At 53.0% G+C, this 20,919-nt stretch overlaps 2 protein-coding genes across 2 annotated transcripts in view; both read left to right on the top strand.

Annotated features, from left to right (window-relative positions):
• Positions 1-317: 317 nt before the first annotated feature.
• On the top strand, positions 318-16,578 carry LOC133360119 (centriolin-like; the record flags this gene model as incomplete). Its single annotated transcript, XM_061578705.1, has 8 exons — positions 318-665; positions 1,752-1,927; positions 4,193-4,323; positions 7,927-8,068; positions 9,250-9,436; positions 9,816-10,009; positions 15,678-15,797; positions 16,405-16,578. Coding segments are annotated over exons 1-8 (1,335 nt in total), but the record flags the coding sequence as incomplete, so codon positions are not given.
• Positions 16,579-16,587: 9 nt separating this feature from the next.
• LOC133360118 (centriolin-like) overlaps positions 16,588-20,919 on the top strand; it is a 30,578-nt gene continuing 26,246 nt past the window's right edge. Inside the window, exons 1-3 of the mRNA XM_061578704.1 lie at positions 16,588-16,667; positions 17,306-17,415; positions 18,809-19,006. The gene's annotated coding sequence lies outside the window, so the exon portion shown is untranslated. The remainder of the gene's footprint in view (positions 16,668-17,305; positions 17,416-18,808; positions 19,007-20,919) is intronic.

Here is a 20,919-nt window from a genome sequence, read left to right as displayed (position 1 = left end):
AGCAGCAGCAGGAGCATCAGCAGCATCACCAGCAGTAGCATCAGCAACACCAGCAGCATCAACAGCAGCAAAGACAGCATCAGCAGCAGCAGGAGCAACACCAGCATCAGCAGCAGTAGCATCAGCATCACCAGCAGCATCAACAGCAGCATAAACAGCATCACCAGCAGCAGGAGCATCAGCAGCATCACCAGCAGTAGCATCAGCAACACCAGCAGCATCAACAGCAGCATCAACAGCAGCAAAGACAGCATCAGCAGCAGCAGGAGCAACACCAGCATCAGCAGCAGTAGCATCAGCATCACCAGCAGCATCAACAGCAGCATAAACAGCATCACCAGCAGCAGGAGCATCAGCAAGGTCAGCAGCAGAAGAAGCAAAAGCAGCACTCGCAGCAGAAGCAGCAGGAACATCAGCACCATCGTCATCATCGTCGTCGTCATCATCAGCCGGGATGAGGAGGATGAGAGGGAGGGGCCGCACGCCCAGCCCGGGCCCCGCCGGGTCCCCAGCGCGCAGCCCGTCCCCGGGGACGGGGCCCCAACGGGGGTCCTCACGCACCGGTGGGGGGGGGCCTGGCGGAGGTTCCGTGACCCCCGTGACCCCCGTGGCACAGGCAGCAGCAGCAGCGGGGCAACCTCACAGCTCGCGCGACAACAGCGATGGTGAGGGGGGGGGGGGGCCGGGGTCACGGGGGGACCGGGGGGGGGGGGAGGGGCCACCCTTTCCCACGTGGGTTTTGGGCCGCGCCGCTGAGAGAGCGTCAGAGGTCGCAACCGGGTACCCGATACCCGTACCCTACCCGATACCCGGCTATCCGTACCCGGCTGGGTACGGGTACGGGTACCGTTTGCAACCCTGGTGCGGCCGGGTACGGGGACGGGTAGGCCGTGAGTCACTGGTGAGTCACCGTTTGTCACTCATTTCGGGTAGGGTACGGGTAGGGAACGGGTACCCGTACCCGTATCCGGCCAGGTACCGGTACGGGTACCCATTTGTGACCCTGGTGCAGCCGGGTACGGGTAAGGAATCAAAACCCGTTTGCGACCTCTGCTGTGCTTTGCTGTTACGCGTGACGATAACTATAAATCATAGTTTTAGTTTCACATCGCGTCGGTCATGCTCATTGCATCTCACAACGCTGCACAATAATGACATGCATAATCACGTTAAGGGATGAATGCTATATTCGGAGGGTTTCATATTAAGTAAATTAAACCCTGAGAAATTTTATTTTATATATTAAAAACAAAAAATGATCGCGTTTCACTCGGCATGCTGGGAGCTTCTACACGAATTGGGTTTTCAGTTCCCAGCTGCATGTGTGCGTGCACCTGTGTATGTGTGTGCCTGTGTGTGGGGAGCGATGCACCTAGCCTGGCACAAGCGCCATGGTGACCAATAGCGGTGGTGGTTGTTGTTGTTGGAGAGCGGTGGCGCAGTGGTTCGTGCAATCCCGGCGGGCCGATTTCGATTCCCGCTCGTGGCCAATTTCAGTGACGGCGAATATTTGAACCGGTCCTGGGTCTCTCTTATGTCGACTCAGCCTTAAATTAGTACCTGGTGCACTATCTAAACATCTCCACTAGGGAGACAAAAGCGGCCGGGCATGGTGCTGCTGGCCACCCACCCCCCCGTGTGCCGTGCCGGCCTTCGTAGGTGCTGCTACTCGCTAACGCCACATGCCTCAAATAGTCCGTGAAGGCTACACGGGGGATCTTGGTGTTGCCCGTGTGCGCGCACGGTGCCAGCAGAGGAGCGGGAGGAGGGAGAGGAGCTGTCGGCACGTGGCGACGCCGCCCCCGTGGAGGAGGGCGTGCGCTACATCACCGAGGCGTTGCTGCGCCGCTTGAGCCGGCAGGAGGACCTGGCGCTCGTGCGCTCCCTCAACCTGGCGCTGGCGCGCGACGGCGGCAAGAAGTTCCGCGTACGGCACAGACGCGGGGCAGACACGGCACAGACGCGGGGCAGACACGGCGCGCAGACACTGCACAGACGCGGGGCAGACACGGCGCGCAGACACTGCACAGACGCGGGGCAGACACGGCGCGCAGACACCGCACAGACACGGAATAGACACGGCACAGACGCGGAATAGACACGGCGCGCAGACACGGCACAGACACCGCACAGACACGGCACAGACACGGCACAGACACGGCACAGACGCGGAATAGAAACGGCACAGACGCGGAATAGACACGGCACAGACACGGAATAGACACGGCGCGCAGACACGGCACAGACACGGCACAGACACGGCACAGACACGGCACAGATGCGGGGCAGACACGGCGCGCAGACACCGCACAGACACGGCACAGACACGGCACAGACACGGGGCAGACATGGCACAGACACAGCGCACAGACACCGCACAGACACGGAATAGACACGGCACAGACACGGAACGTACTTGCCGCAGACAAGGACCAGACATGGCACAGACACGGATCATACTCACTGCAGACACGGCACAGACGCGGAATGGACATGGCACAGACACGGAACGTACTCGGTGCAGACACGGAATAGACACGGCACAGACACGGAATAGACACGGCACAGACAGGGAATAGACACGGCACAGACACGGAACGTATTTGGCACACACACATGGACAGGAGCGGCCCGTCCATATAGGCGAACTAGGCGGTGGCCTAGTTTGCCAAGTTCAGTGGGGCGCCAAATTCTAGGAAAAAAATACAAATACAAAAATATACAAACAATATAACGACAACGTCATTGTTTCAATTCCCGTGCATGTACAGAGGGAATATGAATTATATTTCATCTCTCAACATTTTTGGGAATGCATTGGTTGGACAGACGGACAAACCAAATAATTACGCCTCTGTTTAAAACAATACGCTTGAAACTATATTAAATGGAAAAGAGGGGCAAAATTCTAGATTTGAAGCTTTCGTGACTGCAAGGATTCATACTCTTTGGTCTTGTCGGTAAAGTCACGTAGGTAAAAAATAAAATAAATTAAAAATAATATAAATAATGATAGAAATAAAATATTATTAATATAAATAAAATATTATTTATATTATTTATTATAATTTTTTTCACCAACGAGACTTTACCGAAAAAACCTAAGAGTATGAAAACAACTAAATAAAATCACGACGTTTCGGGCGCAACACAAGCGTCCTTCTTCAGGGCGGGGACAACGTAGCGAAAGCACAACCGCTTAAGTGTGTCTCAGAGATGGCTGTGACGAGGAGTTATATAGTCACGGGGGATGGAGGGAAGGGCAAAATATTTACCAGTTTACCAAGTACCTCAGCCTTGATAATTATTTTTTTACCCTTCTATCTGGAAACAAAACTGACACCTTTTTTACAAGGAGTCATGTTTGCATAGACCACAATACCTAAGGTCGTAATGCAAACAAAAAATATAACTCTGATAATGTATGCACTGTCCTTGAATTTGATTGGTCCACACCCGAGACAGCTTTCCTTAGAGCCTAGTCTCATATGGGTTGGACCAGATGACGCCAAAAGGCGCACAACTCAAAGACAATGCACCATCAGAGTATGAGAGCTCGGGGTGAGCATTTACACCATTGGAACCTCATTTGTCAGTAAAAAATATGGTAATTGGTTTTTTACCCTTCTATCTGGCAACAAAACTGACACCTTTTTTACAAGGAGTCATGTTTGCATAGACCACAATACCTGCAGTCATAATGCAAACAAAAAACACAACTCTGATAATATGTGCACTGTCCTTGAAGTTGATTGGTCCACACCCGAGACAGCTTTCCTTAGAGCCTAGTCTCACATGGGTTGGACCAGATGACGCCAAAAGGCGCACAACTCAAAGACAATGCGCCATCAGAGTATGAGAGCTCGGGTGAAGCATTTACACCATTGGAACCTCATTTCTTTTTTTTGCATTATGACTGCAGGTATTGTGGTCTATGTAAACATGACTCCTTGTAGAAAAAGATGTCAGTTTTGTTGCCAGATAGAAGGGTACAAAACCAATTATCATGTTTTTTACTGGCAAATGAGGTTCCAATGGTGTAAATACCTCCGCCTTGATCTGCCAATTGCATGGTTCGCCTAGAGCGCCAGTTGCTGGCAGCTAGTCTAGGGCCGCCCCTGGACTAGATACGCTCACCGCCCCGTGTGTACTGCACATACAGCCTCACCCCTCTGTCGTGCGTGCTGCACAGTACATAGAGAACCTGGAGCGCTGTGAGCGGCTGGAGGTGCTCACGTTGAGTCACAACGTCATCGAGAAGATGGAGCACATGGAGCGGCTGGGGTCCCTACGCGAGCTCCACCTGTCCCACAACCTCATCAGGTATGGCCTGTCACACACCCTGTCGCAATCTCGATACTTACAGACTCTCTCTCACTCACACACACACACGTCACAACCTCAATACTCACAGACTCTCTCTCACACACACACACACACGTCACAACCTCAATACTCACAGACTCTCTCTCTCTCACTCACACACACACGTCACAACCTCAATACTCACAGACTCTCTCTCTCACACACACACCTCGTCACAACCTCAATACTCACAGACTCTCTCTCTCACTCACACACACACGTCGCAACCTCAATACTCACAGACTCTCTCACACACACACACACCTCGTCACAACCTCAATACTCACAGACTCTCTCACTCACACACACACACGTCACAACCTCAATACTCACAGACTCTCTCACACTCACACACACACACACGTCACAACCTCAATACTCACAGACTCTCTCTCTCACACACACACACCTCGTCGCAACCTCAGTACTTACAGACTCTCTCACACTCACACACACACGTCACAACCTCAATACTTACAGACTCTCTCACACTCACACACACACACACGTCACAACCTCAATACTTACAGACTCTCTCTCTCACACACACACACCTCGTCGCAACCTCAATACTTACAGACTCTCTCACACTCACACACACACACGTCACAACCTCAATACTTACAGACTCTCTCACTCACACACACACACACGTCACAACCTCAATACTTACAGACTCTCTCTCTCACACACACACCTCGTCGCAACCTCAATACTCACAGACTCTCTCACACTCACACACACACACACACACGTCGCAACCTCAATACTTACAGACTCTCTCACACTCACACACACACACACACGTCACAACCTCAATACTTACAGACTCTCTCTCTCACACACACACACCTCGTCGCAACCTCAATACTTACAGACTCTCTCACACTCACACACACACACACGTCACAACCTCAATACTTACAGACTCTCTCTCTCACACACACACACCTCGTCGCAACCTCAATACTTACAGACTCTCTCACACACACACACACACACACACACGTCACAACCTCAATACTCACAGACTCTCTCACACACACACACACACACGTCACAACCTCAATACTCACAGACTCTCTCACTCACACACACACACACACACACGTCACAACCTCAATACTCACAGACTCTCTCACTCACACACACACACACACACGTCACAACCTCAATACTCACAGACTCTCTCACTCACACACACACACACACGTCACAACCTCAATACTCACAGACTCTCTCTCTCACACACACACGCACGTCACAACCTCAATACTCACAGACTCTCTCACACTCACACACACACCTCGTCACAACCTCAATACTCACAGACTCTCTCTCTCACACACACACACGTCACAACCTCAATACTCACAGCCTCTCTCACTCACACACACACACACACGTCACAACCTCAATACTCACAGACTCTCTCACACACACACACACACCTCGTCGCAACCTCAATACTCACAGACTCTCTCACACACACACACACACCTCGTCACAACCTCAATACTCACAGACTCTCTCACACTCACACACACACACACGTCACAACCTCAATACTTACAGACTCTCTCACACTCACACACACACACACACGTCGCAACCTCAATACTTACAGACTCTCTCACACTCACACACACACACCTCGTCGCAACCTCAATACTCACAGACTCTCTCTCACACTCACACACACACACCTCGTCACAACCTCAATACTCACAGACTCTCTCACACTCACACACACACACCTCGTCGCAACCTCAATACTCACAGACTCTCTCACACACACACCTCGTCACAACCTCAATACTCACAGACTCTCTCACTCACACACACACGCACCTCGTCGCAACCTCAATACTCACAGACTCTCTCTCTCACACACACACACCTCGTCGCAACCTCAATACTCACAGACTCTCTCACTCACACACACACACCTCGTCGCAACCTCAATACTCACAGACTCTCTCTCTCACACACACACACACACCTCGTCACAACCTCAATACTCACAGACTCTCTCACTCACACACACACACACCTCGTCACAACCTCAATACTCACAGACTTTCTCACACTCACACACACACACCTCGTCGCAACCTCAATACTCACAGACTCTCTCACACTCACACACACACACCTCGTCACAACCTCAATACTCACAGACTCTCTCTCACACTCACACACACACACCTCGTCGCAACCTCAATACTCACAGACTCTCTCTCACACACACACACCTCGTCGCAACCTCAATACTCACAGACTCTCTCACACACACACACACACACGTCGTCGCAAACTCAATACTCACAAACTCTCTCTCGCTCACACACACACACACCTCGTCGCAACCTCAATACTCACAGACTCTCTCTCACACACACACCCACCTCGTCGCAACCTCAATACTCACAGACTCTCTCACTCACACACACACACACACGTCGTCGCAAACTCAATACTCACAGACTCTCTCGCTCACACACACACACACGTCGTCGCAAACTCAATACTCACAGACTCTCTCACTCACACACACACACACCTCGTCACAACCTCAATACTCACAGACTCTCTCTCTCACACACACACACACACACCTCGTCACAACCTCAATACTCACAGACTCTCTCGCTCACACACACACACACACGTCGTCGCAAACTCAATACTCACAGACTCTCTCGCTCACACACACACACACACGTCGTCGCAAACTCAATACTCACAGACTATCTCACACTCACGTCGTCACAAACTCACCAAAACCGAGTCACAACCTCGTCAGGTACGGCCGTCTCACACTCACGCACCTGCACCCTACACCCAGGACCCTGCACTCAGCACCCTGCATCCTGCACCTGCACTCTGTAGCCCTCTCTGTCAAAGTGTCCCACACAGTCGTGGAATACCCTCACTGACACCTGGGTAGGGAGCACAGTGACAGTGACAGTCACTGCTACTGCGACTGCCACTGCCACTGTCACAGTGACTGTCACAGTCACTGCCACTGCGACTGACACTGTAACTGACACAGTGACTGACACAGTGACAGTGACAGTCACTGCGACTGCCACTGTAACTGACACAGTGAGTGACACAGTGACTGACACTGACACTGCCACTGCGACTGCCACTGTAACTGACACAGTGAGTGACACAGTGACTGACACTGACACTGCCACTGCGACTGCCACTGTAACTGACACAGTGAGTGACACAGTGACTGACACTGACACTGTCACTGCCACTGCGACTGCCACTGTAACTGACACAGTGAGTGACACAGTGACTGACACTGACACTGCCACTGCGACTGCCACTGTAACTGACGCAGTGAGTGACACAATGACTGACACTGTCACTGCCACTGTGACTGCCACTGTAACTGACACAGTGACTGACACAATGACTGACACTGTGACCGCTGGCAAGGAAGAGGAGGGGAGGAGTGGCGTGTATGGAGGACACCCCACGAGAGTGTTGTTGTTGTTGTTGCTGCTGCTGCTGCTGTTGTTGTTGTGTCTGCACCACCTCTGCTAGGAAGATCGAGGGCCTGGAGCACATGGCGCAGTTGCAGACGCTGGCGCTCGCCTCCAACCAATTGGAAGCCATCCCCGCGTGGCTGCCACGCCGCCTGCGCTGCCTCCGCTCGCTGGACCTCCGGGACAACAACATCACCTCGGTGAGGGGCGTGGGGAGAGTGGTGAGGAGGGGCGCTAGGGCATCGCCATGGTGATGATCGTGGTGAGGAGGTGGGGGGTAGGATATCACCATGGTGATGATCGTGGTGAGGAGGAGGGGCGCTAGGACATCGCCATGGTGATGATCGTGGTGAGGAGGAGGGGCGCTAGGATATCACCATGGTGATGATCGTGGTGAGGAGGAGGGGCGCTAGGGCATCGCCATGGTGATGATCGTGGTGAGGAGGAGGAGCGCTAGGATATCGCCATGGTGATGATCGTGGTGAGGAGGAGGGGCGCTAGGATATCGCCATGGTGATGATCGTGGTGAGGAGGAGGGGCACTAGGACATCACCATGGTGATGATCGTGGTGAGGAGGAGGGGCGCTAGGATATCGCCATGGTGATGATCGTGGTGAGGAGGAGGGGCGCTAGGATATCGCCATGGTGACGATCGTGGTGAGGAGGTGGGGCGCTAGGATATCGCCATGGTGACGATCGTGGTGAGGAGGAGGGGCGCTAGGATATCGCCATGGTGATGATCGTGGTGAGGAGAGGCGTGAGGGCATCGCCATGGTGATGATCGTGGTGAGGAGGAGGGGCGCTAGGAGATCGCCATGGTGAGGAGCGTGGTGAGGAGGAGGAGCGCTAGGAGATCGCCATGGTGAGGAGCGTGGGGAGAGTGGTGAGGAGAGGCGCTAGGATATCGCCATGGTGATGATCGTGGTGAGGAGGAGGGGCGCTAGGGCATCGCCATGGTGATGATCGTGGTGAGGAGAGGCGCGAGGGCATCGCCATGGTGACGATCGTGGTGAGGAGAGGCGCGAGGGCATCGCCATGGTGAGGAGCGTGGGGAGAGTGGTGAGGAGAGGCGCTAGGGCATCGCCATGGTGATGATCGTGGTGAGGAGAGGCGCGAGGGCATCGCCATGGTGGCGATCGTGGTGAGGAGGAGGGGCGCTAGGACATCGCCACGGTGAAGAGGGTGGGGAGTGGGGAGGGGTGTGTAAACATCACCACCGTGGAGATAAAGGTGGCCGGACGTGGTGCTGGCCACCCACCCACCACCCTTTCGTGTGCCGTGCCGACCTTCATAGGTGCTCGCAAACAGCACTTGCCCCTACAGTCTGTTAAGGCTATACGGGGGATCTTTATCTTTGTGTGTGTGTGCACGCGGCGTACAGCTGCAGGACGTGAGCCGGCTGAAGGCGCTGCAGGGGTTGGTGTCGCTGGCGCTGGCGGGGAACCCCGTGGCGGCGCTACCGCACTACCGGGCGCACACGGTGTTCCACCTGCGCTCGCTCGAGCGGCTCGACGCGCAGCCCGTGAGTGACGCGGAGCGCCAACTCGCCCACCAGCGCTTCCACCTGGGTGAGCGTCGCCACCGCCCACCGCTCACCGCCTGCCACCCACAACTCACTACCCACAGCTCACTACCGTCACGATCACTGCCCACTGATAGTGGGGTAGAAGGGAAATAATAAAATATTAAAAATAAAACATAATAAAATACAATTCTCAGTGAGAATTATTTTATTATGTTTTATTTTTACTCTCAGTTAGAATTATTTTATTATTTTTTATTTCTTTTATTTTATTATTTCCCTTCTACGTGACTTTACCGAAAGAACCAAGAAGATGAATCCCTGCAGTCACGAAAGCTTTAAATCGAGACTTAAGTGCCGTGGTGGCGAATGGCGATCATTGTTGTTGTCGTCGTTGTTGTTGTTGTGCGCGCGCGTGCGAGTAGAGGAGGTGGAGCGGCTGGAAGCGGCTCTGGCCGAGCGGCAGGCCCAGCTGGAGTCGTCCTCACGGCTTCAGGAGGAGTCGGCCGCGGCCCTGCTGCAGCGCGAGCAGCAGCTGCTGGCGCTGCAGCAGGAGCGGAGCGAGCGCGACGGCTCCGTGCACGAGCTGCAGCGCGAGCTGCACACCAAGAACCAGCTGGTGCGGCGCCACGCGTACGCCAGCGGGCGCGTGCTGTGTGTGCGTGTGTGTGTGGGGGGCGTTCGTAGGTGCTACTCGCTAACAGCACTTGCCCCAACTGTCTGTTAATGCTATATAGGGGACCTTTGTATTTGTATGCGGCATTCATAGGTGCTACTCACAGCACTTGCCTCAACTGTCTGTTAATGTTCTTAGGTTTTTTTCGGTAAAGTCACGTAGGTAAAAAAAATTTAAATTAAAAAAAGTAAAATAAAATAAAAATACTTTTATTAATTTTAATTTTTTTACCTACGTGACTTTATCGAAAAAACCTAAGGAATATGAATCATTGCAGTCACGAAAGCTTCTAATCTAGAATGTCTGTTAATGCTATATAGGGGACCTTTGTATTTGCATGCGGCCTTCATAGGTGCTACTCGCTAACAGCACTTGCCCAACAGTATTTTAATGCTATATAGGGGACCTTTGTATTTGTATGCGGCCTTCATAGGTGCTACTCGCTAACAGCACTTGCCCCAACAGTCTGTTGATGCTATATAGGGGACCTTTGTATTTGTATGCGGCATTCGTAGGTGCTACTCACAGCACTTGCCCCAACAGTCTGTTAATGCGATATGGGGGAGCTTTGTATTTGTATGCGACCTGCATAGGTGCTACTCGCTAACAGCACTTGCCCCAACAGTCTGTCAAGGCTAAATGGGGGATCTTTGTAAATGTAAGTGTGTGTGTCAATGTGTGTGTGTGGAGCGGTAGTGTATCAGTTAGCGTGCTGCGCTATGAACCCGGTGACCCAAATTCAATTCTTTACACTGGTCAACACACTTTTTCTGGCATAAGGTATTCCAACGGGTGTAAGGTAATGTTGGGGTGCTGATTCCAAATCTGGCATCAGTTTTTTTTTCTATCAAATATTGCATTTTCAATAAAAACTGCAGAAGAAAAATATTAAATAAATGTGGATATCTACATAAAATTATATTATAAACACACTATCCTAAAAATACAGCACCATATTTTAACACTAAAGCAGTCACTGACTCGCAACGACTTGCAATCATAAGTGACAGAGTTAATTTCGGGTAAAATCAATGAAAATGGGGTATGCCGATAGCATAAAATGAGATGTGATAGAGCAAATCTGAGATCAGATTTGGAATCAGCACCCTGAAATTAGTCTAGAACAGCTGCAAATGTCCAGGCCAGAAAACAATGTTTTTTTTTGTTGACCAGTGTTATCTGAACCTGCCGGGGGCCTCCCCTAGATCGACTCAGACTCAAATGAGTACCTGGTGCGGTGTGTAAACATCTCCGCTGGGGAGACAAAGGCGGCCGGACGTGGTGTTGCTGGCCTTTCGTAGGCGCCGCTCGCTAACAGCACTTGCCCCAGCAGCCTGTTAAAGCCTACACGGGGGGTCTTTGTCTTTGCTTTACTTCATGGGACTCTCTCCGCTCTCTCCGCGTCTCTCCTCTGCGCTTCCCGTGCCGTCGTGCGTCTGCTCTGGGTCCTCTGCTCCAAGCGCCAGCGCTAGCGGCACCGGTCCAGGTGCGTGGACGCGGCGCCAGCCCCACCGCTGAGCAAAACCCTCCCCGGGGGGGTGGCGCTCACAGCCAGCGCGGGGGTGCCGGGGTCAGGGCTCGCACACCCTAACCCCGTAACTCTTCACCCTCGAACCCCCAGGCATAGCGAACCCTCGAAACTCAGCCTTACCTGGTGCTCACACGACCCTCAGCCTGACCTCATCATCAAACCTTGCCTCGACCCCATCCTGACCTCACCCTGAGCTCATCGTAACTTCACCGTAACCTCATCCTCGCATCGTTCTTACCTTACCCTAACCCTCATCTCATCCGAACATTCTCCGAACCTCAGCCTAATGTTAACATCACCGTAAACTCGTTTTAAATCCTTTATATTAAGTTCACTTGCTTGCTTACGACCGTGCAAATCTTTCGGTCGTTTTTTAACCCACTTACCGTGATCCAATCGAGCTGACATTTTGCACACAGACTCGTTGTGCGTGACAATGTATTTTCGTGAACATTTTTTTCCAAAATTTTACACTTTTTAGGAATTATATTTATTTATTTAATTACCAATTGCTTAATGGTGGCAGACAATCATCTGACCCATAGGTGGCAGCTATCTCAAGCCAGAGGACGAGAGGACTCTAGCCGCCACGCATATAAAGGATTTATAGTGAAAAACGTTTTTTTACGGGTTAATTTTTTAAACCCCTAACCTCACCCGAACTCCTCGCCTCACCCAAACCCTAAGCCGAGCCAACCTTCTAACCTCAACCTTATGGTCACACTGACCCTACCCTGACCTCACCATCAAAGTCTTGATCCTAATCTCACCCTGACCTCATCGTAACGTTACCACATACTTCATCTAACCTCACCCCAACCTTACCCTAATCTCATTGAAAAGTCTTCTCTTAGCCTAATATTAACATACCGTAACCTCGTCCTAACCCCTAGCTTCACCCTCATATCACGCTAACACCTCACTCTGACCTCACTGGAATCATTATTGTAACCTAATCCTGCTGTTAACTTTGGCCTAACCCTAATTGTCACCTAATCCTACCTGTAACCCTACCCTACCTCTAACCCTGATCTACCCTTAACCGTACCCTACCTGTAACCCTACCCTACCTGTAACCCTGACCTACCTTCACCCTACCCTACCTATAACCCAACTCTACCTGTAACTCTACCCTACCTGTAACCCAACCCTACCTGTAAACCCTACCCTACCTGTAACCCAACTCTACCTGTAACTCTACCCTACCTGTAACCCAACTCTACCTGTAACTCTACCCTACCTGTAACCCAACCCTACCTGTAACCCTGACCTACCTGTAACCCTACCCTACCTTCACCCTACCCTACCTGTAACCCTGACCTACCTGTAACCCTGACCTACCTGTAACCCTGACCTACCTTCACCCTACCCTACCTGTAACCCTGACCTACCTGTAACCCTACCCTACCTGTAACCCTACCCTACCTGTAACCCTACCCTACCTGTAACCCTACCCTACCTGTAACCCTACCCTACCTGTCTCCCTGTAACCAACCTACCTGTAACCCTACCCTACCTGTAACCCTACCCTACCTGTAACCCTACCCTACATGTAACCCTACCCTACCTGTAACTCTACCCTACCTGTAACCCTACCCTACCTTTAACCCTGACCTACCTGTAACCCTACCCTACCTGTAACCCAACCCTACCTGTAACCCTACCCTACCTGTAACCCTGACCTACCTTCACCCTACCTACCTGTACCCTACCCTACCTGTAACCCTACCCTACCTGTAACCCTACCCTACCTGTAACCCTACCCTACCTGTAACCCTACCTACCTGTAACCCTGACCTACCTGTAACCCTACCCTACCTGTAACCCTACCCTACCTGTAACCCTACCCTACCTGTAACCCTGACCTACCTGTAACCCTACCCTACCTGTAACTCTACCCTACCTGTAACCCTGACCTACCTGTAACCCTACCCTACCTGTAACCCCTACCCTACCTGTAACCCTGACCTACCTGTAACCCTACCCTACCTGTAACCCTACCCTACCTGTAACCCTGACCTACCTTCACCCTACCCTACCTGTAACCCTACCCTACCTGTAACCCTACCCTACCTGTAACCCTGACCTACCTTCACCCTACCCTACCTGTAACCCTACCCTACCTTTAACCCTGACCTACCTGTAACCCTACCCTACCTGTAACCCTACCCTACCTGTAACCCTGACCTACCTGTAACCCTACCCTACCTGTAACCCTACCCTACCTTCACCCTACCCAGCTGTAACCCTACCCTACCTGTAACCCTGACCTACCTGTAACCCTACCCTACCTGTAACCCTACCCTACCTGTAACCCTACCCTACCTGTAACCCTACCCTACCTGTAACCCTACCCTACCTGTAACCCTACCCTACCTGTAACCCTACCCTACCTGTAACCCTACCCTACCTGTAACCCTACCCTACCTGTAACCCTACCCTACCTGTAACCCTACCCTACCTGTAACCCTACCCTACCTGTAACCCTGACCTACCTGTAACCCTACCCTACCTGTAACCCTACCCTACCTGTAACCCTGACCTACCTGTAACCCTACCCTACCTGTAACCCTACCCTACCTGTAACCCTGACCTACCTGTAACCCTACCCTACCTGTAACCCTACCCTACCTGTAACCCTACCCTACCTGTAACCCTGACCTACCTTCACCCTACCCTACCTGTAACCCTACCCTACCTGTAACCCTACCCTACCTGTAACCCTGACCTACCTTCACCCTACCCTACCTGTAACCCTACCCTACCTTTAACCCTGACCTACCTGTAACCCTACCCTACCTGTAACCCTACCCTACCTGTAACCCTGACCTACCTGTAACCCTACCCTACCTGTAACCCTACCCTACCTTCACCCTACCCCAGCTGTAACCCTACCCTACCTGTAACCCTGACCTACCTGTAACCCTACCCTACCTGTAACCCTACCTGTAACCCTACCCTACCTGTAACCCTACCCTACCTGTAACCCTACCCTACCTGTAACCCTACCCTACCTGTAACCCTACCCTACCTGTAACCCTACCCTACCTGTAACCCTACCCTACCTGTAACCCTGACTTACCTTCACCCTACCCCAGCTGTAACCCTAACCCTGGCAGGGAGCAGGTGAGCGTCACTCCGCACGAGGTGCTCTGTGCCATCTGGCTGCAGTTGTGATTCCTTCGTTGGCGTTTGGGTCGTTCTGTTCTTACTTCCTTCATTCAGTGCCCATTCCCTCTCCTCGTCGGTTGACTCATGCAGATGCCCTGGCCTCCACCGTAGACTTAGCCTGACAATGTGACCTTTAACCCAGAACCTTTGACCTCAACCCCCAACCCCAAACACCGTAACCCTCCACTCCTAGCTCATTTCAGCTTTCCATTGACCCCGTAACCCCGAACTCTTCGAAACCCCTCACCTCGACCCCTGACTCTTTACATTGACCCCGTAACCCCGAACTCTTCGAAACCCCTCACCTCGACCCCTGACTCCAAACTCCTTACCCCTTATACAACTCTTAGTTCTTTCGGTAAAGTCACGTAGGTAAAAAATGAAATTAAAATTAATAAAAAATAAAACACTAAAATCACGACGTTTCGGAGGCAACACAAGTCTCCGTCATCAGGTGGGACCGTCACAGCCAGATTTGTATTTAAGAACTTGCATCTTGAATCCCTGCCTCACTTGATGCAGCAAATCTGGCTGTGACGGTCCCACCTGATGACGGAGACTTGTGTTGCCTCCGAAACGTCGTGATTTTAGTGTTTTATTTTTATTAATTTTAATTTCATTTTTTTTACCTACGTGACTTTACCGAAAGAACTAAGAGTATGAATCCTTGCAGTCACGAAAGCTTCAAATCTAGAATCCTTACCCCTTCCCATTAACCCCTAACCTCTAACCCTCTCACATGCCTGGCTCTTAACGCCCAACATCTGACCGCCTAGCCTCTAACCTGTCAATCGTGACCCCTTCCCATTATCCCTTGCCCGTTACCCGTGCCCGGCTGTGACCCCATGACCTGTGACCCGTGCGTGTCTAACCCGTGACCTGTGACCCGTGACCCGCGTGCGGCTGCAGCTGAAGCAGAAGATGTTGGAGCTGACGCACGCGTGCCAGAAGCAGTACGAGCTGGAGCAGGAGCTCGCCTTCTACAAGATAGATGCCAAGTTCGACTCCCTGGGACACGCGCCGCCCCACGTAACACCCCCACGCACACTCGCTCACTCGCTCACTCGCTCACTCGCAATCGCTCACTCTCACTCGCTCACTCTCACTCGCTCATTCGCTCTCACTCGCTCACTCGCTCACTCTCAATCGCTCACTCTCACTCGCTCGCTCTCACTCGCTCGCTCGCTCTCACTCGCTCACTCGCTCACTCGCTCACTCTCAATCGCTCACTCTCACTCGCTTACTCTCAATCGCTCACTCTCACTCGCTCTCACTCACTCACTCGCTCGCTCGCTCACTCTCACTTGCTTACTCTCACTCGCTCACTCACACTCACTCGCTCACTCTCACTCACTCGCTCACTCTCGCTCACTCTCACTCGCTTACTCTCAAGCGCTTACTCTCAATCACTCACACTCACTCACACAGCCTTGGACACATGCCACTCCATGTCGTCCCCACTCGTGAGCACGCATGTATTCTAGTGCGCAAAACTTGCATGCGCACGTATGCACGTGTGCACACGTTAATCTGCATGAACACGTGCATGTTCACGTGCATGTGCGTGTGTGTGCGTGTGACCGGTCGTGCGTGCGTGTGCGTGCGTGATGGCGTGTGCGTGCGCTCTTGCCCGCAGGCCGGCGGGGACGACGACGACGACGACGAGTCGCCGCAGCAGCTGGCGCCCGGCGAGAGCCCGTACATCGGCAAGGCGCGCTACAAGCGGAACGAGTTCGCGGGAGAGAGCCGCGTGCGGCTGTCCCCTGCGCGCCACGCGGCACTCGGCTCCGTGCAGAGCGACGGCGCCGCCACCCGCGTCCCCAGCGCCAGGCACCGGCGGGGACATCACGGACGCCGTCGATCAGCAGCTCGCGCTCAAGCGGCTCGCGCTGGCCGAAGGTACGGCGGCGGTCACGGGGGAGCAGAGGTCGCAAACGTGTTTTGATTCCTTACCCGTCTACCCGTACCCGGCCGCACCAGGGTCGCAAACGGGTACCCGTACCCGTACCCGGCCGTACCCGTACCCTACCCGTACCCGGCCGGGTAGGGTACGGGTATCGGGTACCCGATTGCGACTTCTGGGATGAAGCCATGTTGCAGGCGCGGGTGGGTTGATTCTAGGAACTTGAATTGTGAGAAGAGACAAGACGTTGGGAAATGAGTGACAGTTACTCACCAGTGACTCACGGTCTACCCATACCCGGCCGCACCAGGGTCGCAAACGGGTACCCGAACCCGTACCCGGCTGGGTACGGGTAGCCGGGTATCGGGTAGGGTACGGGTATTGGGTACCCGGTTGCGACCTCTGCGGGGGAGACAGAGCGCAGCGGGGGGGGGGGCCCAGGAGAGGGGGGGGGGCAGGAGCGTTGTGTAGTAACAATCGCCGCTGGGGAAACGAAGGCGCCGGTCGTGGTGCTGGCCACCCACCCCCTTGCGTGCCACGCCGGTCTTCATAGGTGCTACTCGTTACTAACAGCACTTGTCCCTGCATTCCGATAAGGCTACACGGGAGGCCTTTGTCTTTGTGCCGTGTGCAGCCGAGCGCCGTCTGGCCGAGCTGCTGCAGGAGGTGGAGGCTGCCGAGCGCAGGAACCTGGCCGCTGCACAGGAGCTGCAGCGGCTGGAGGACGCGGCCGCCCAGGGCAAGGTGAGAGGCACAGCCCAGAGCCAGAGCCTAGCCCGGACCCTGACTCTAGCCCAGAGCCTACCCCTGACTCTAACCCAGAGCCAGAGCCTACCCCTAACCCTGACTCTAGCCCCTAACCCAGAGCCTACCCCAGACTCTAACCCAGAGCCAGAGCCTAGCCCGGACTCTAGCCCAGAGCCAGAGCCTACCCCAGACTCTAACCCAGAGCCAGAGCCTAGCCCGGACTCTAGCCCAGAGCCAGAGCCTACCCCAGACTCTAACCCAGAGCCAGAGCCTAGCCCGGACTCTAGCCCAGAGCCAGAGCCTACCCCAGACTCTAACCCAGAGCCAGAGCCTAGCCCGGACTCTAGCCCAGAGCCAGAGCCTACCCCGGACTCTAGCCAAGAGCCAGAGCCTACCCCGGACTCTAGCCCAGAGCCTACCCCTTACCCTGACTCTAACCTTGTGTCTCTGTGTATCGCTCTGAGTCTCTGAGAATGGGCAATAGGGGAGAGGTGAGACTTTAAGAGAGGAATGGAAGGGGGTTAAGGAGTGGGACTGCTTCATGTACGGGGGCAGTGTTGAGTCTATGGGCAGTGTTGAGTCTATGGGTAGTGTTGAGTCTATGGGCAGTGTTGAGTCTATGGGCAGTGTTGAGTCTATGGGTAGTGTTGAGTCTATGGGCAGTGTTGAGTCTATGGGCAGTGTTGAGTCTATGGGTAGTGTTGAGTCTATGGGTAGTGTTGAGTCTATGGGCAGTGTTGAGTCTATGGGCAGTGTTGAGTCTATGGGCAGTGTTGAGTCTATGGGCAGTGTTGAGTCTATGGGCAGTGTTGAGTCTATGGGTAGTGTTGAGTCTATGGGCAGTGTTGAGTCTATGGGCAGTGTTGAGTCTATGGGTAGTGTTGAGTCTATGGGCAGTGTTGAGTCTATGGGCAGTGTTGAGTCTATGGGAGTGTTGAGTCTATGGGCAGTGTTGAGTCTATGGGCAGTGTTGAGTCTATGGGTAGTGTTGAGTATATGGGCAGTGTTGAGTCCATGGGTGGTGTTGAGTCTATGGGCAGTGTTGAGTCTATGGCCAGTGTTGAGTCTCTGGGCAGTGTTGAGTCTATGGGCAGTGTTGAGTCTATGGGTAGTGTTGAGTCTATGGGCTGTGTTGAGTCTATGGTGCAGTGTTGAGTCTTTGGTGCAGTGTTGAGTCTATCGACAGTGCTCAATGTAGAGGGGGAGTTGATTGCAGTGGAGGGGTGCAAGTTGGGAGAAGCACCACAAAAGGGATTGGGCACAGGCAGAAGCAGGGACAGAGAGACAGAATGTTGCGAACGCCGACGGTCCATTGTGTAGCACTCGCCGGTTGCGTACGCACGCTCACTGTTGCGCGCACGTGCGGCGCGTTGCTGCGGCGGTGGTGAAGGCGCTGGAACAGCACCGCGAGTCCCTGCGCCGTGCGCTGGCGCGCAAGCTGGAGCTGCTGGGGCGGCTGCGCGTGGAGGCCGAGGAGCTGGAGCGACGCCTGGAGGCGCAGCGCACGGAGCTGGGGCGGCGGGGAGCGCAAGCGGCGCAGCTCCGGAGGGAGATCGCGGAGGAGCGCGGGGAGGACGGGCGCCGGCACGTGAGTGGCACGCGCGATGACGCTGGATGCAATTACCAGCGAAACGTCGCACTACTCAAATTGTAAATGTTGTGGTTTCACGCGTCAACTGCTGGATGCAATTACCAGCGAAACGTCGCACTACTCAAATTGTAAATGTTGTGGTTTCACGCGTCAACTGCTGGATGCAATTACCAGCGAAACGTCGCACTACTCAAACTGTAAATGTTGTGGTTTCACGCGTCAACTGCTGGATGCAATTACCAGCGAAACGTCGTGCTACTCAAATTGTAAATGTAGTGGTTTCACGCTTCAACACACCGCTGGGGCTAAAGCAGCGAACTATTTTGTCTTTTGTCAACGTGACACTTTTTTACCGATTGGCCGTGTCGGGTGGTGGAGGGTTACGACACATTTATAAATAACGCGATCTAAACCCAAAAACGTTGATTATGAATAATATTGGTCGCGAAAGTCTCACACATGTTAAACTGACGCAGGGGGAGGATTGGCTCATAGAGTGGGCAGTGTTGAGTCTATGGGCGTGCCATGTACATGCACATGGCACGCACATGGGACATGCACACGCAGAGACGTGCGGGGAGGACGGGCATGGGCACGTGAGTGGCACGCATGTGGCACGCACACGCAGAGACGCAGGGGGAGGATTGGCACATAGAGTGGCATGCACATGGCACGCACATGGCACACGCACACGCACACACGTGCTCGGAGGACGGGTGCGTGCACATGAGTGGCACGCACATGGCACACACACGTAGAGACGCGCGGCGCTAAGGGGCACTCGTCTTCTAGTGGCACACAGTGGCACACGGGGCGTGCGCGTGTGTACGGCCCAGTGCTCGTGCTGTGTGTTGCGAGTTCTGCCCGGGTCACCGTTGTTGTTGTTGTTCTGGGTTGACACTCGTGACGCCACGTTGGGCTCAATGAGCATCTCAGTAGCGGTGACTGAGCCTGGCTCAACTGCCGGTAATGAATCAGACGATTCCAATACAACGTGGATCTGTAAAGCGGCTTGTGCATGTGACCGTGTCTCATGTGACGCCGCACAGGAACGAGGCGCAGTCGTAGGGCTCTGTGTGAGTCTGTGGGTCTTTATGTGAGTCAAAGGGTCTCTGTATGAGTCTATGGGAGTGAGAGAGAAAGAGCCGGTCAGTAATATATCTCTCTCTCGGTGAGTCGGTGTCTACGGGAGAGGGAAAAAGAGGCAGTCATTTGGGGTTCTGTGTGGGGAAAAGAGGCTTTGTGTGAGTTTACGTGTAAGGTATGTGTGATGCGTATGGTATTGTGTGTTGTTATTGTGAGTGTGGTGCGGGTGTGTAATGTGTATGTGATATCTGTGGTGGATGATGTGTGTGATTCTATTGTATGTGGCGTGTTTAGTGTTTGTGTTATTGTGATGTCTATGATCTTTGTGGTGTGATGTGTGTGTAATGTGTGGTGTGTATAAAGTGTGTGATGTGTGTTATCGTGTTTGTAGTGTGTGTGTGTGGTGTGTATAAAGTGTGTGATGTGTGTGGTGTGTGTTTTCGTGTTTGTAGTGTGTGTGTGGTGTGTATAAAGTGTGTGATGTGTGTGGTGTGTTATCGTGTGGTGTTATCTGTATCGTGTTCGTAGTGTGTGTGTGTGGTGTGTATAAAGTGTGTGATGTGTGGTGTGTATAAAGTGTGTGATGTGTGTGGTGTGTGTTATCGTGTTTGTAGTGTGTGTGTGTGGTGTGTATAAAGTGCGTGATATGTGTGGTGTGTGTGGGATCTGTGTGCTGTGAGTGGCTGAGGTTGTGCGCGGCTGCACTGATGGGGGAGGAAGTGTCTGATCTCTATTATGCTGTGTGTAGTTTTGTGGTGAGTCTGTAGTGTGGTGTATGCGTAGTATGGTGTGTTGTGCAGTGTGGTGCAACTTTAGTGCCAAAC

This window comes from Lethenteron reissneri, chromosome 67, assembly GCF_015708825.2.
Source record: "Lethenteron reissneri isolate LAM-NWPU_2019-01 chromosome 67, ASM1570882v1, whole genome shotgun sequence".
NCBI lineage: Eukaryota > Metazoa > Chordata > Hyperoartia > Petromyzontiformes > Petromyzontidae > Lethenteron > Lethenteron reissneri.
Note: the sequence above shows the minus strand (reverse complement) of the source record. Positions and strands in the feature narration are given on the sequence as shown.